The 15189-nt window shown below is 37.4% G+C and overlaps 2 protein-coding genes across 13 annotated transcripts in view; one reads left to right on the top strand and one right to left on the bottom strand.

Moving 5' to 3' along the window:
• PIGL (phosphatidylinositol glycan anchor biosynthesis class L) overlaps nucleotides 1-15189 on the top strand; it is a 679575-nt gene that overhangs the window by 484660 nt on the left and 179726 nt on the right. The window lies entirely within an intron of this gene.
• NCOR1 (nuclear receptor corepressor 1) overlaps nucleotides 1-15189 on the bottom strand; it is a 188758-nt gene that overhangs the window by 114024 nt on the left and 59545 nt on the right. For 7 of the 12 annotated variants that reach the window (XM_050763373.1, XM_050763365.1, XM_050763369.1 and 4 more), the window contains exons 6-12: nucleotides 14931-15044; nucleotides 8981-9037; nucleotides 7589-7641; nucleotides 7233-7259; nucleotides 5077-5143; nucleotides 2024-2196; nucleotides 875-965 (exon numbers count right to left, since the gene is read on the bottom strand). In XM_050763373.1, the coding sequence (XP_050619330.1) occupies nucleotides 875-965; nucleotides 2024-2196; nucleotides 5077-5143; nucleotides 7233-7259; nucleotides 7589-7641; nucleotides 8981-9037; nucleotides 14931-15044 (582 nt within the window). The remainder of the gene's footprint in view (nucleotides 1-874; nucleotides 966-2023; nucleotides 2197-5076; nucleotides 5144-7232; nucleotides 7260-7588; nucleotides 7642-8980; nucleotides 9038-14930; nucleotides 15045-15189) is intronic. The other 5 variants (XM_050763372.1, XM_050763376.1, XM_050763371.1 and 2 more) reach the window with 1 other exon arrangement.

Consider the following 15189-nt stretch of genomic DNA (forward strand, 5'->3'; position numbering starts at 1 on the left):
AAGTGAGTGGGGAAGCTTCACAAGGGAGGAAATACTGCTTTTGGGTCTGAAGATGTATTTGTCAAACATATACCTTGGTCTCTACTACCTGTGTTATAATTTTATTAATTCTGCTCTTTATACAGGCAAAGGAAATGCTTGAAAAACAAAGTAATACCACTTGCTACAAAAGAATATCTTCACCTTAAAAATTAGTGAAATTTTTGTTTCATAGATGAAACATTCTTGTTCATAGATGAATCTCTTCCATATATAAACTTAATCTCTATATTCTCATTCACTGGTCCCTTTCACTTCATGTTACCATACTTGTCTGGGACTATATCACCTGCATACAGATGACTCTGATATCTAACCATCCCCAGTTCAACTATATCCCAGGTTCACCTGCTAGACAACACCCTTTGAAGAACATACTGCCATTTGTAAAATACATGCTCCTTTGCCACTTTAGGAAAAGGCACCACCAGCTTAGTCCCCTAACCTAGAAACCAGGGAGTCACATTCTATTCTTCCTCTTTCTCATCTCCCACATCCCATCCATCTTGGCCTGTCCATTCTACCTTTCTATTACACTCTCCTATACATCCCTACAACTGTTGCCCTGACTCAGAACCTTAGTTTTATCCTAACAGCCTCCTCACTTCTCTCCAGGTCTCCTTGCTGCCAAAGCCATCTTTGTAAAATTCCAGTATGATCATGTGAATGCCTCATTTAAAAACCCTTTAATAGACACCTCAAATCTTTGACACAGTCTAAACTTTAGCACTAAATAAAGTTCCCACATTTACATACAAATAAACCCTTAGCTCCTAGTCTACAGAGCTAAAATGCTTTAATAATTAACGAATTAACTTGAATTAAATTTTCTTACCTCCTGCTCAGAGAGCCCATCAATAATTTCAGAAATCTCATGCTCACTCCTAGCAATGGTGGCTGAAAGACCAGCTCCCCTCTGCCCAACTCTAAACATGAGGGAGAAATGAAAAATATATTTAAAGGCCTTATATAAAGAAGACATATCAATTAAATTATAGATTACTTTTCTAAATGGAACTTTTTAACAAAGTTAAGAGAAGAAATGTAAAATACTATTGAATATATACTTTTAAGTAATGTTTGTGTCACCTATTAACAACAATTTAAATGTTACGATTGAGATTTGAAGGTTACATGTCCAAGTTCAAATGGGAGAACTAGTTAGGGAAAACTTCTAGAAAATCACAGTTACTGATGCCATTTCCATTTCAAATGGCAGTCTTTGTATGTCCTGTAGTAGACTTAGAAAAACACATGAAACATTTTTAAAAGGAGAGAAAAAACTCAACCAACATCCCTCACAAAGATTTAATTGTGAGTTAAGGGGCTTCCATACATGACTCTTACACGAAACAATAAAAGAGAAAACTAATGGTTTTAAAATCTTTGTAAAATACCTGTTCGCTAAAAGTAAAACAAATCAGAATCTATCAAAGAATTTAATTGGCCATCAACTGAATATACTTCGAATATGTTGGTAACAAAGGACTAAAGGATGTTTAGGTCTGTTCTTGTTCACTATCATTTCCAAAGGATGTAATATTTTTAGGAACTTCAGAATTAATTTCAAAATAATCACATATTTAGATTCGACGGGATAATACAAAAAATTAAATTTACTAAGACACAATGTTTACTGGTTGATAATAAAGTTTTCTTTTCAACATAAAAGTTCTTTTTAACTTTTAAGTTCGTGGGTACATGCGCAAGTTTGTTTTATAGGTAAACCTGTGTCATGGTGATCTATTGTACAGATTATTTCATCACTCTGCTGTTAAACCTACTACCCACTAGTTATTTTTCCTGATCCCTCTCCCTCCTTCCATCCTCCACCCTCTACCCTCCGATAGGGCCCAGTATGTGTTGTTCCCCTCTATGTGTCCAAAACATAAAAGTTCGTTATAAACTTTCTTCATGATCAGTTTCAAGAAACAATAAATATTTGAGGAAAAATATCACAGTCATTAAACACCAAACTACTTACCGCTGAAATCTTTCTTGCTGTTCTCTTTGTTTTCGAATTTCTGGAAACTGTTTTTCATAGTATTCCCTTGTTTTGCTTTCTTTAGCTTTCCTCCGAGGATTATTTTCTATTCTGTCCACTTTTTTCTCCCATGCTTCCATGAGCTGATCATAACGCTGGCAGATTTTTTGTTCCTATTAAATATCCGTAGCAAATTAATAATAATTAAACTAAACTCTGATTCTGACAAACCTAATACTTTAAAATAAATGCTACTTCTTAAGGTTAAGTCAGAAGTACATTTGGCTTATGACTCAATTGTGAATGAAAAGCTGAAAGAGGAGAGAGGAAAGGTAGCTCTGTTTCCTACTAAGATCAATACACAGAGCACAGGTTGGCTGGATATTTTAGTTAACATTAAGGCTATGCATATTTATAAACTACTTGACACCTACTACTAGTAGTAGCTGACCAGTTACTTTTATTTTGCTTAAAACATTATGTTATTGTTGTCCCAAAAAAATGGAAAATTTAAAATACAAACATGTAAATAGTTCATAATCTGACCAATTACCCAAAGGCAACCATATGAACATTTTGTTGTCATCCTTCCAATCTGCGAAACAAAACACGCATGCTTTAACGGTTCTATTGTTGGAGGTTCTGGCTGACTGACACTTTTTGCTATTATAAATAATGTTATATAATAAACATTTTGACAGTATGAAAAAGGCAGAAAATGATTGGTTGTACTTTATCAAAAAAAGAAATCCAGGCTGGGCACATGGCTCACACTTGTAATCCCAGCACTTTGGGAGGCCGAGGTGGGTGGATCACAAGGTCAGGAGTTCAAGTCCAGCCTGGCCAATATGGTGAAACCCCATCTCTACTAAAAATACAAAAATTAGCCAGGCATGGTGGCGGGCACCTGTAGTCCCCGCTATTTGGGAGGCTAAGGAAGCAGAATCGCTTGAACCCGGGAGGCGGAGGTTGCAGTGAGCCAGGATCACGCCACTGCACTCCAACCTGGGTGACAGACAAAAAAAAAAAAAAAAAAAAAAACAGAAATCCAGTGAACTACATGAAATTGAGAATTAATGCTTCTAGAGAAGTAATTGAATTATGATACCATTTTCTAAACAGAGAAGAAAAGACAGACGAACCCCCCACTGTGGACAAAGAACTGTCAACATATCTGATGACATATGGATAGAGGAAAGTGAGGAAGGGTTCATGAAAAACTGCTAACATGTTCATCTTAAGAAAGTGGCACTGTAGAAGAGAATATTGTCTTCCTCACATTCCACACCACACCCCACTCCCACTTCTCAATTACTCTTGTATGTCTTCTGTGTCCTTCACCTTTTCTCCATTTCCACTGGTACCCTCATAATCCAGGCCAACACCATCCCTCACCTAGATCAAAACAATAGCTCCCATACATTCTTAATGTTGTAGCCAAATGCAAATTCTTTTTTTTTTTTTTGAGATGGAGTTTCACTCTTGTTGCCCAGGCTGGAGTGCAATGGCACAATCTCAGCTCACCACAACCTCTGCCTCCCGGGTTCAAGTTATTCTCCTGCCTCAGCCTCCTGAGTAGCTGGGGTTACAGGCATGCACCACCATACCCAGCTAATTTTGTATTTTTAGTAGAGATGGAGTTTCTCCATGTTGGTCAGGCCAGTCTTGAACTCCCAACCTTACGTGATCCACCGGCCTTGGCCTCCCAAAGTGCTGGGATTACAGGCATGAGCCACTGCGCCTGCCCCGCTAAATGCAAATTCTTAAAATGCAAACCCAAACATTATGCAACCTCCAGGACAGTATGCAACCTGGCTCTGGCTTCCCTCAGCAGCCTCATTTCTCACCACACTGCCAGCTCAGTCTACACTCCCTCCGGCTCCCAGACCTTCACTTAAGCCACTCCCTCTGTGTATACAAGTTTGCAGAGAATTGGTTTTCCCCTGAAACTTCCCCTCATAACTCCTATCTGCCTTAGGTGTCCTCCTCAGTCATCCATAGTCCATGACCATGGTGTGATCCAATACTATGACTGACCTGTCTGACTCCCAACACGTTAGGCTCCCCCTAACTACTAAAACCATATGGCTATCTTGCTCACCTTTGCAGAATAATATATGGCACAGAGTACACAGCCAAGTGATATCTAAGCAAATCGGTGAAAATACAAACCTTATAGTGTTTGCATCACCAGTGAACTTATTTAGTGAGTACCAGAATTACAACAAAATTACTTGGAAAGGAAAAAAAAAATACATGAACGAATTTCTTACTTGATATTTATATGTTCTTGGCAAAAAAACAATTCAAGACCAGTAATTTAAGGTTGTATGAAGGAACAGACTGGCAAATTAGAACGTTAGATGTTTTCCACCAAATAAAAGCTGCTGACTCTTGAGCTTTACAACTCATTAAACTGTCAGGTCATTAACTTAAGGCACAAAGTTCATTTTTGATGTCGATTTAAAGAGTAGCATTTATTTAATAGACACTTGAGTTTAAATGTAGTAACAGTTTATCTGTAAAATTAGTGTAAACATATTATGAAAATAAAATTACTGGCATTATATTTTCTATAACTTAATTCCCATGTATATAACCACAAAACTTTTGGACTGTAAGTCATATAACAAAATATGGAAAACTATTTGAATTTGAAAAAGCTGAACCCTAGCTGACCCCATTTCTAATAAAAGAAAGAATAGTAATATCTAATCAGCACGACTGCAACTTACCCACAACTGTTTGAGGCTTAAGAAACTAAAGTATCTTTCATATTCTTTTAAACTACTCACCATTTTATTTTGACTAAATGAAAATGTGCTAGATAGATGACCAATGAAATTAATTTGATAATATTAAATATAAACTATGGTATCAAAATGTTACTACAATTAGATTTAAGTCATATATATATATGATTACTTTCTAAATCAGCACTTATCCTCAAATGAAGTCAAGGACCAATCTTATTAATAGTAGGAAAGTGAATGCCTAAATGAGCATGAATGGGAAAGCTGTACAAATTTCAGTTAACAAGGATAGGACCTCACCCTTTGTTTTCTTGCATGATTTCTTCTTTTAAAAAATAAAATGAGTTTTTTCCTCATCACCTGGTTTCTAGAAGAGAAAAATATGGTTGCATGACATTTAGAAAAAGCACAATTTAATAATGCACTCACTTTTTTTCCAGAGACACTGGAAAATAGGCAAAGATCACTTAAGAATTTATGATGTAAACAAAGTTAATCCTAATTTTTTCACCCTGCAAAATAAGACTTTATAATTTTTGCAAAAATTAGAACTGACTAAAGTTCCTCCCATTCTACAGTAAGACTTTATACAAAATGGTTTTAACTTTCAATTAGCACATCCAATTATAAGATAAATATTTTCAAATTAAAATTACAGTTACTTATCCTTCTTAACAACTCTGGTGACATAAACATCTTACTCTTTGAGGAAGGGAGGGAGAAGAGAAGGAAATGTTTTTACAGTTACCTCCCTACATCAGGTGCTAACCTCCCTTCTACGAGGAGAATGTATACCAACATATGTAGAGATAGGAGACTTCTGCTTTAAACAGAAGATTTTCTTCAGTCACAGAATGACACAGTCCACTCTAAGAAGTAACGGAGGGCAATGTGACAAAACAGGAAGATTTCTAATATATCTTAATCACTTTTTAAATTGGAAGCACTGTGACCTTCAAAAACAATGACATGCAGGTTCAAATATAAATATTTATACCCCACCTATTTCCAGAAAGGATTTCAAGCTGATTATTCAAATACAAATACAAAGCCAAGGCAAGTAGAAATAATTTTTTGGATTATCTGCCACTCAGGACTAACATTGACACTGGCTCCACTCAAATAAGCATGGACAATCAGGAGCTGGCTATATGAAAAAGTAGCCAAGAGATGAAAAGAATTATTAAAATGTACATTTGCTATTTCATACAAAGCAAATGACGGTGATGAAAGAATAGCTACTGAATGACTCATACAGATGCATGCAGCTGAGGAAATATTTCAAAAGGTGTCATACAGGGAAGCATTACTATATACTCAATTTGCTCTAATTATAATTATATGTTACTCAAAAGCAAATGACAATGAACAAATACAATCTTAAATGTTTCCTAGGAATTTAAATGAAGTCAGCCAGTCAGTAATCCATCTCAGGATAGTGTGCTGAGCACTAAATAGGCAATGTAGATGACATGAAATAAATCGGACAGGGCTGCTCTCCAGACTGTATCAGGAGAAACAGGACAACACCACAAACATAACACGGAGGCTTTGTGGGGAAAAAAAAAAAAGTCATTAAGTAGCCAACTAGATCTTATCTGCTCTTCTACTCTTTAAAAATGTTAAAACAGCTAAGCAGTTCCAAAACAAGGTATATTATATGTGAGTTTTGACTAACTTACTTCTAAGGGTTCTCAAGATCATAATAGCATCTCACAGAAAAATTCACAAATACATAAATTTTATTATGAACCACTTACTTAACAAAAGTTAAAATTATTCAAATTCAATTGTTTTCATGCATACTACCATGCAAATCATATTTGCCACCAGTTCTGCAAAGTAGTCAATAATTGCACATACTCTCAGTTAAGAAATTTTTAAAAAGAAAAAAGTATATATATATATATATATAAAATAGCAATGTGCTCATTAGTAACCACACTAGTAAATAATTATAATGTTCTGGTTATACTTAATAAAACATATAAAGTAGAAATATCACATTTTTGTCACAAACTAAGAATAAAGCACCTAAAACTCTCTTAAAGTATAATTTAAAAAAAAAAAAAAAAAAAAAAAAAGATACCTATCTAGCTTCCTCTCTTACTTCAATCAGATCAAGAAATTAAGATTTTCTTTTCACTTATTTTCTTATTCCAAAATCTGCATCCATAAAGGCCTGGTACTAGGATGAGCAAGGCTAAGCAAACTACATTCTGGAGCAGCCTCCTCACCCACGAGGTGACTGAGCGCTTCCAAGGCACCAGGACATTAAATGGCAGAAGGGTCTACAAATACCGTCATTAGCAAGAGTCATGGAAGGGATTTCCCTAGAATAGGATTTTGAATAATGATAAAATGATCCGTGGCACTTCTACTTTGCAATGGCAGATGTGGCTTGGTGGGGGACGGTGTCATCACTAGTCTTAAATGAAAAAGCTTCATTATCTTACTTCATCATGCGCCTTGCAGGTACTCCACTGAAAAAAAGACAAAACAGGAGGCAAAAAATTCAAGCCTCAAGGTAAGCCATTTCAATGTTAAGTATCCACCTTTTTTACTAGCAGATTATAAAACCAGCTAGTTTTATGCAATAATTTATTTCATTTTTTGGCCTCGGAAACTCAAAGCTGTTACCCCAACCCCCAAGAAGCCAGAGGAAGATAACATATAGTAAAACGACAGCAAATTACACAAATCTAAAACATACCTACACTATATTATAATAATGTCAGCAGATAACAAAAATGATCTCTTTATAGAATATATGGTCTTTAATTGAAGAACTCCAAAGATGATCAATACTTACGTCTTGATGTTCTCATGGTACACCTTGGTATCTGATGGCTGGTTATAGAGTGGCTATAAAAGAAATCAAATATTTATATATAAAATGTTGTACATATATCTATGAAGAGACAAAGAAACATAATTTTAATGTAAGCACAGGTAAAGTACTAATGGATCTACACAATAACATGCCCTACCAAAACCTCCAAACTTCTATTTTTTTTATTTACTTATTTTTTAAATTATACTTTAAGTTCTAGGGTACACGCGCACAACGTGCAGGTTTGTTACATACGTATACATGTGCTGTGTTGGTTTGCTGTACCAATTAACTTGTCATTTACATTAGGTATTTCTCCTAATGCTATTCCTCCCCCATTCCCCACCCCACGACAGGCCCCAGTGTGTGATGTTTCCCACCCTGTGTCCAACTGTTCTCATTGTTCAATTCCCACCTATGAGTGAGAACATACGGTGTTTGGTTTTCTGTCCTTGCGATAGTTTGCTCAGAATGATGGTTTCCAGCTTCCTCCATGTCCCTACAAAGGACATGAACTCATCCTTTTTTATGGCTGCATAGCATTCCATGGTGTATATGGGCCACATTTTCTTAATCCAGTCTATCATTGATGGACATCTGGGTTGGTTCCAAGTCTTTGCTATTGTGAATAGTGCCGCAACAAACATACATGTGCATGTGTCTTTATAGTAGCATGATTTATAATCCTTTGGGTATATACCCAGTAATGGGATCGCTGGGTCAAATGGTATTTCTAGTTCCAGATCCTCGAGGAATTGCCACACTGTCTTCCACAATGGCTGAACTAGTTTACACTCCCACCAACAGTGTAAAAGTGTTCCTATTAGTCCACATCCTCTCCAGCACCAGTTGTTTCCTGACTTTTTAATGATCGCCATTCTAACTAGTATGAGATGGTACCTCATTGTGGCAAAACCTCCTAACTTTTAGATTCCCTCAATAACTGTTAATCCCATCTCCTGTCACTCCCACAATACAGTTTATAAATCCATTGTTTCCCATAATAAGTATATTTATGCACATTTTTAATTTCAAAGTATTAATATTCCCTAATACTCAGGAGTATTAACCATTGTCACTATTTTAACAGTAACATTCAAAGAGTTTTCTAATTCTGTTCTTAATTCTCATTCTACCTGGAAGGATTAAATAGCTGCTCAAGCAAAAACAAGCCCAGGATGATGCTTCTGCAAAGGTCTGCAAAGGTAACCAAGTTCACTCATCATTACTTTAAACTTCATCTCAAACTCTGCTCAGCTACATCTCTCTTATCCCAAAATAAATGGATCATATTCCATCTTATCCCAAGAAAACTACCAAAAAAAATAAAAATAAAATCACTGCAAATGAAAAAAGTAATTTCTTACTTACCAGTTCAACTTTTGGGCCAAGACCTTCAAAAATTTTATGAGCTTCTTCTGCTTTTTTCTAGAGATAAAGACATTGTTGTATCATATAATTAAAAATTACATTATCTAAGTGCAAAATCATTATTTAAATATATTTATCTAAGACTAATCTATAGATGAACTTATCCTTATTTCCAAATATCCTTCTTCTATATGATAGGCTGAAATATGTTCCAATTATTTTTTATTTTTTCTTAATTTGTAGTTACAATGATAAAAAAAACTCTGAAATTGTATTTTCATAGCTTTCCTCACCAAATTCAGTCAAAACTTAACATTTGTATTGAAAGCAATGCCTGAAGAATTGACAAGTTTTTAAAAAGCAAATAATTATATTAAAAATCTGGAGAGAGGGAATGAAAATTCACTATTAGAAATAAATCCCCCAAACATTCTACATACTTTAACTCATATTATCTCTAACAGAAACTTTTTAAAGCAATAAAATACCATAAAATGGCCACTCTTTACTGTGGTAAGCCACACTGATCTCTTTGAAGAAAAGCTGTTAATGAGCTAATTTTCTAGTCACAAGGAATCCTTAGTAATAGCTGAACAACAAAGAAAACCGCTAATTTGAATTATTCAAAGTGCTCAGTAGTTAAAAAATGCTGAATTATATGTATTTGTAACATGCTATTTCCCCCCCCCGCCCCCCTTTTTTTTTTGAGACAGGGTCTCACTCTGTCGCCCAGGCTGGAACACAATAGCACCATCATAGCTCACTGCAGCCTCAACTTCCTGGACTCAAATAATGTCCCCAACTCAGCCTCCAAAAGCTCTTCCATTACAGGTGTGAACCACAGCACCCAGTTGCTATTTTTTTTTTTTTTTTTTTGAGATGGAGTCTCGCTCTGTCGCCCAGGTTAGAGTGCAGTGGAGCGATCTCGGCTCACTGCCAGCTCCACCTCCTGGGTTCACGCCATTCTCCTGCCTCAGCCTCCCGAGTAGCTGGGACTACAGGCACCTGCCACCACGCCCGGCTAATTTTTTGTATTTTTAGTAGAGATGGGGTTTCACCGTGTTAGCCAGGATGGTCTCGATCTCTTGACCTTGTGATCCATCCGCCTCGGCCTCCCAAAGTGCTGGGATTACAGGCGTGAGCCACCGTGCCCGGCCCCAGTTGCTATTTTCAAAAGCAAAATAATCTAGACCAAAGTGTTAACCAGCAGAAATCTTCCCTTGCTAAGATTAATCAATCAATATTTTGGCAACAAAAATTTTAACTTAAGACCCTCATATGTTCGTATTAGAATTTGTATTCTAAGTCTACAGACATAAGTAAACAACACTTCAAACATATGTTCGGTATGTTCTATGTGCCAAGCACTCGCTAGACACTAAGAAAATAATGAATAAGATAAGCCTTCCCACCATAGGAAGATGAGGAGTCTTGAAAGTTTTCCTAGAGAAAATGATACTTGAACTGGGGCTTGAGGTAAGAGTGTGCTCGGCAGAAAAGACAAAACACGGGGCCACGTGACAGCAGGGGCAACATAGTGGGGTAAATATATTACTAACAAGAGAACATCCAAAACCTCCTCTGGTGGAATATTACTAAGAAAAGAGTATGGGGAAAGGGCCAGACGGGTAAGCATGTAAACATCAATAAAAGCTTGGGCTATTCTGTATAAAGTGGGAAATCATCAAAAGGTTCTATTTGGAGAATCGTTAAATGGGAGAAAATATGAAAGATGGGTTAGCAAGAAAAGACTGAGGCCGGGCGCGGTGGCTCAAGCCTGTAATCCCAGCACTTTGGGAGGCCGAGATGGGCGGATCATGAGGTCAGGAGATCGAGACCATCCTGGCTAACACGGTGAAACCCCGTCTCTACTAAAAAATACGAAAAACTAGCCGGGCGAGGTGGCGGGCGCCTGTAGTCCCAGCTACTCGGGAGGCTGAGGCAGGAGAATAGCGTGAACCCGGGAGGCGGAGCTTGCAGTGAGCCCAGATCTCGCTACTGCACTCCAGCCTGGGCGACAAAGTGAGACTCCGTCTCAAAAAAAAAAAGACTGAAGAGTGAGACTCAATAACTGTGTGGGAGATGAAGGCTCAAATTAAGCTAATGATAAAGGTAGAGGAAAGAAGCGCAAGACCAGACCAATATATAGGAGGTGGGACTAACACTCTTCATTGATTACCTCAACATACATGAAGAGGCAAAGAGAGAGAACTGGATAATTCCTAGGATGCTGGCCTAGATGACCAGAGGTGCTGGCACAGAATATACTTCCTACCATCACCCTTTTCTTTCTTCTGATGTCACATTCTCTTGCAAATCAACCCATCAAAATATAAACAAGGCAGGTTGCGGTGGCTCATGCCTGTAATACCAACACTTTGGGAGGCTGAGGCAGGTGGATCACTTGAGGTCAGGAGTTCAAGACCAGCCTAAAAATATGGCGAAACCCGGTCTCTACTAAAAATGCAAAAATTAGCCAGGCAAGGTGGCAGGTGCCTATAATCCCAGCTACTTGGGAGGCTGAGGCGGGAGAATCACTTGAAACCGGGAGGCAGAGGTTTCAGTGAGCCAAGATCGTGCCACTGCACTCCAGCCTGGGCAACAGAACAAGGTTCCGCCTCAAAAAAAAAAAAAATTTTTTTTATACACACACACACACACACACACACACACACACACACACACACACAAGATATTCTGCAAATTTCTCTAGTAGAGCCCAATAATCACCTTTCTATATGTATTATTCTTCTGAAATTAGTATATTTACAAATATTTTTGGAACTTACAACTGATAGGGTAATATCAAATAGAACTGTTAAAAATAGTCTGTTTAGAGACTAAACAAACTTAGACTGAAATTTAACTATGATGCAAGTCGACTTTTCTCAGGAAGTCAACTTTAACACTTTGGGGCAGTTTTTTTCCTCCCACTAACTTTCTAAATAAAAGAAACGGTCCCTCGATCTCTTAAGCTACACTTGGCTTAATTCCAACTAGTGTAGACCGATGTCACACAATGACTAAGAGGGAGGTGTACTTCTGTAATCACCACTTTCCTCCTTGCCTATGGCGCTGAAACAGATATGCTCATTCATTAAAAAATGCTAAAGAGACAGGGAGGGCCTTTCAAAGGGAGCATATTGGGGCAGAAAAAGCCTTGGAGAGTACATATGAGAAAGACTGGGTTCTAGGCCCACTGTGCTCTCCTCCTTCCCTCCGGGAGCTCCCTGTTACAATTGTGAAACTGCACAGGTACATGTATAAAACATACATAAAAAAGAGATGAGACCAGGCATGGGGGCTCACATGTGTAATCTCAGTACTTTGGGAGACTGAGGCAGGAGGATCATTTGAAGCCAGGAGTTCAAGACCTAGTGAGACCCTGTCTGTTAAGGAATAAAAGAGGCCGGGTGCAGTGGCTGACGTCTGTAATCCCAACACTTTGGGAGGCCGAGATGGGTAGATGACTTGAGCCCAGGAGTTCAAGACCAGCCTGGCCAACATGGCGAAACCCCGTCTCTACTAAAAATACAAAAATTAGCTGAGTGTGGTGGTTCACACCTGTAATCCCAATTACTTGGGAGGCTGACACAGGAGAATTGCTTGAACCTGGGAGGCAGAGGTTGCAGTGAGCCGAGATTGCGCCACAGCACTCCAGCCTTGGGGACAAAGCAAAATTCTGTCTCAAAAAAAAAAAAAAAAAAAAGAAGAAAAGAAAAGAAGGAAAGGAAAGGAGAGGGAGGAGAAGAGGGAGAGGGAGAATAGGAGAGGGTGGAGAAGAAAAATAAAAGAAAAAAAGGAAAAGAAAGATGACTTCTATAGTTGCTGTGGGTTAGAAAAAATCTTCACTGTAGGAAGGCAAGTCTAATACTAAAACAGATTTCAGATTTGGTTTTCTTCATAGAATAAACAACAAACCAAATATGGACATGTTAAAACAGAAAGAAGAGGTGTAAAAGTAGTTTTCAAGTTTTGCTAATGTGCACCAAGAAACACTATACTAATAAAAACATCTGTATATAAAAATTAAACACAAATTAAATTCTCTATCAGATCAGATCTTGTTCAATAGTATTCAGTCCTCAAATCTCAGTGAGGCAACCACAGAATTGACTAATATTGTAAGAAAAGGCTCATTAATAAATTAGATCCATTAATAATTATTACCAAATCCAATGTATTTGAAAAATAATTCATACTAAAAAAAAAAAGTTATAAAACTTAAAAAAAAAAAAAACTATCAAATCTCCATTGGTATCCCCACTAATGCCTATTTACTTTATCCCTGAGGTCACAGTCACAAACTGGCTATGGAGCCCATGAGCCCACAAAAGTGTTTTGCAGCTATGCAGAGGACTTTTTTTTTTTTAAACAAATCAGAGATTTCACATAAAACCCCTATTTTGGGCTTTTCTTAAACAAGGGAGCAACTGTATATCCTGGGCCACAGCCCCCATCTTAGGCATGGTCACCTCCTTCCCTTTCTTTACTGGATTTATCTTCATGTAGACTGTTGTGGCCATACAATAAATTGGACAAATGTTGAACCCAGCCAAGAAAATAATGTTAATTGCCCGTATTTTTACCTGCCCATAACACTTACCATTACCATAAGTATATTTCTGATGACTCTCAGTAATCTACTTGATACATGTATATCTAAATCCAAGATCATTCCTATAAATGTTTATTTCTTTAGCTTTTAAGTTCAGGAGTACATGTACATAAATATTTATTAATTCACAATTGCTTTACTTAAGGTCAATTTCCTTTAGGCTGTGGACTACTATAAAGTTACAGACTGTATGTGTAAGATACACTGACAGATGAATCCACTCACTACAAATCAAATAAATCAAAACAACAATCCCAAATTTTACCTGATGATCACACCTTTAGCTAAAAAGCCTATTCCATCCCACAGTATAGAGCATATTATCATCTTTTGCACTGAGGACTTCTGGAAGCCCACTGTTAAACAGACACTTTCTTCATGTTGAGGTAAAATCAGTTTCCCTCTAACAGCTAGTTCCTGGGCTATATTCTGGCCAAAACTAATTTTGATATTACAAAAATGGTTCATAGAATTCATGGCTGGCTTTTCTGAATCCATGAACATTTTTAATTAAGAGTATGAAAGTAAACCTAAAAAAGCAAAGTCTACCTAAAGGTCAAAATCTACCTTGAACTGGTTTTTTTTTTTTTTTGAGACCTGAGTTTTGGTCTGTTGTCCAAACAGACCCAAACAGCTGGGATGAAGTGGCTCAATCTCAGCTCACTACAACCTCTACCTCCTGGGTGCAACCGATTCTCCCGCCGCAGCCTCTCGAGTAGCTGGGACTACAGGCATGCATCATCACACTTGGCTAATTTTTGTATTTTTAGTAGACACGGGGTTTCTCCATGTTGGCCAGGCTGGTCTCGAACTCCTGACCTCAAGTGAGCCACCATGCCCCGCCTTGAACTTTTTAACTGAAGTTCAAACCACAGCCCAACTACATTGGACTGTGAACTAATGCTGATAAGAAAGTTCATTTCCACATACAATGACCTATCTTTACTAAAATGTTATCAGTAGTCAGCATTAAACATCATGTATTATATGAAAAATTGCAGAATGGTTGTTTTGTATTATGTGCTACCAAACTTCCTTGCCAGTATTCATACAATAGTAGACTCAGCTGACAAAATTTTACTGATTAAATATTTATATAATGTATAATGTAAAATGAAATATTACATAATTTAAAGCACAACTGTAAACTTTCTTTCAATTGACAAGGAAAAAAACACCAAGCTTCAGTCAGCCAAAGTTACGAACATTCAAAATTATAAAAGAAATCAGGTTTTAATAAAATTAAAATTATACCAGCATACATTCAAAACTGAAAAGGGCAGAGTCAAGTGGGTTTAAAGGCCTGTGCTGCCAGAGATGGTATGAGCTTACCCGATTCTCATCATAAATAATTTGGACAATACTGCGGTGTTTCTGCTCCACAGGAGGAGGGGACACGGGCTTCTCAGGCTCAGGAGGTTTAGCTGCTTCTTCTTCAAGCTGTTGCTGAGAGATCCAGAAAGAAAGAATTAAGCATATGCTGCACACCACACCCAGCAGTGATTAACCGCTGGAGATAACACAGGCTACTAAGCTTTGCTTGTAGATTCTGTAGGGTAACCAATTAATCCACAAAGGTCTCATGGACCAA

The sequence above is a fragment of the Macaca thibetana genome, chromosome 16, assembly GCF_024542745.1.
Source record: "Macaca thibetana thibetana isolate TM-01 chromosome 16, ASM2454274v1, whole genome shotgun sequence".
In the NCBI taxonomy this organism is placed as follows: Eukaryota; Metazoa; Chordata; class Mammalia; order Primates; family Cercopithecidae; genus Macaca; species Macaca thibetana.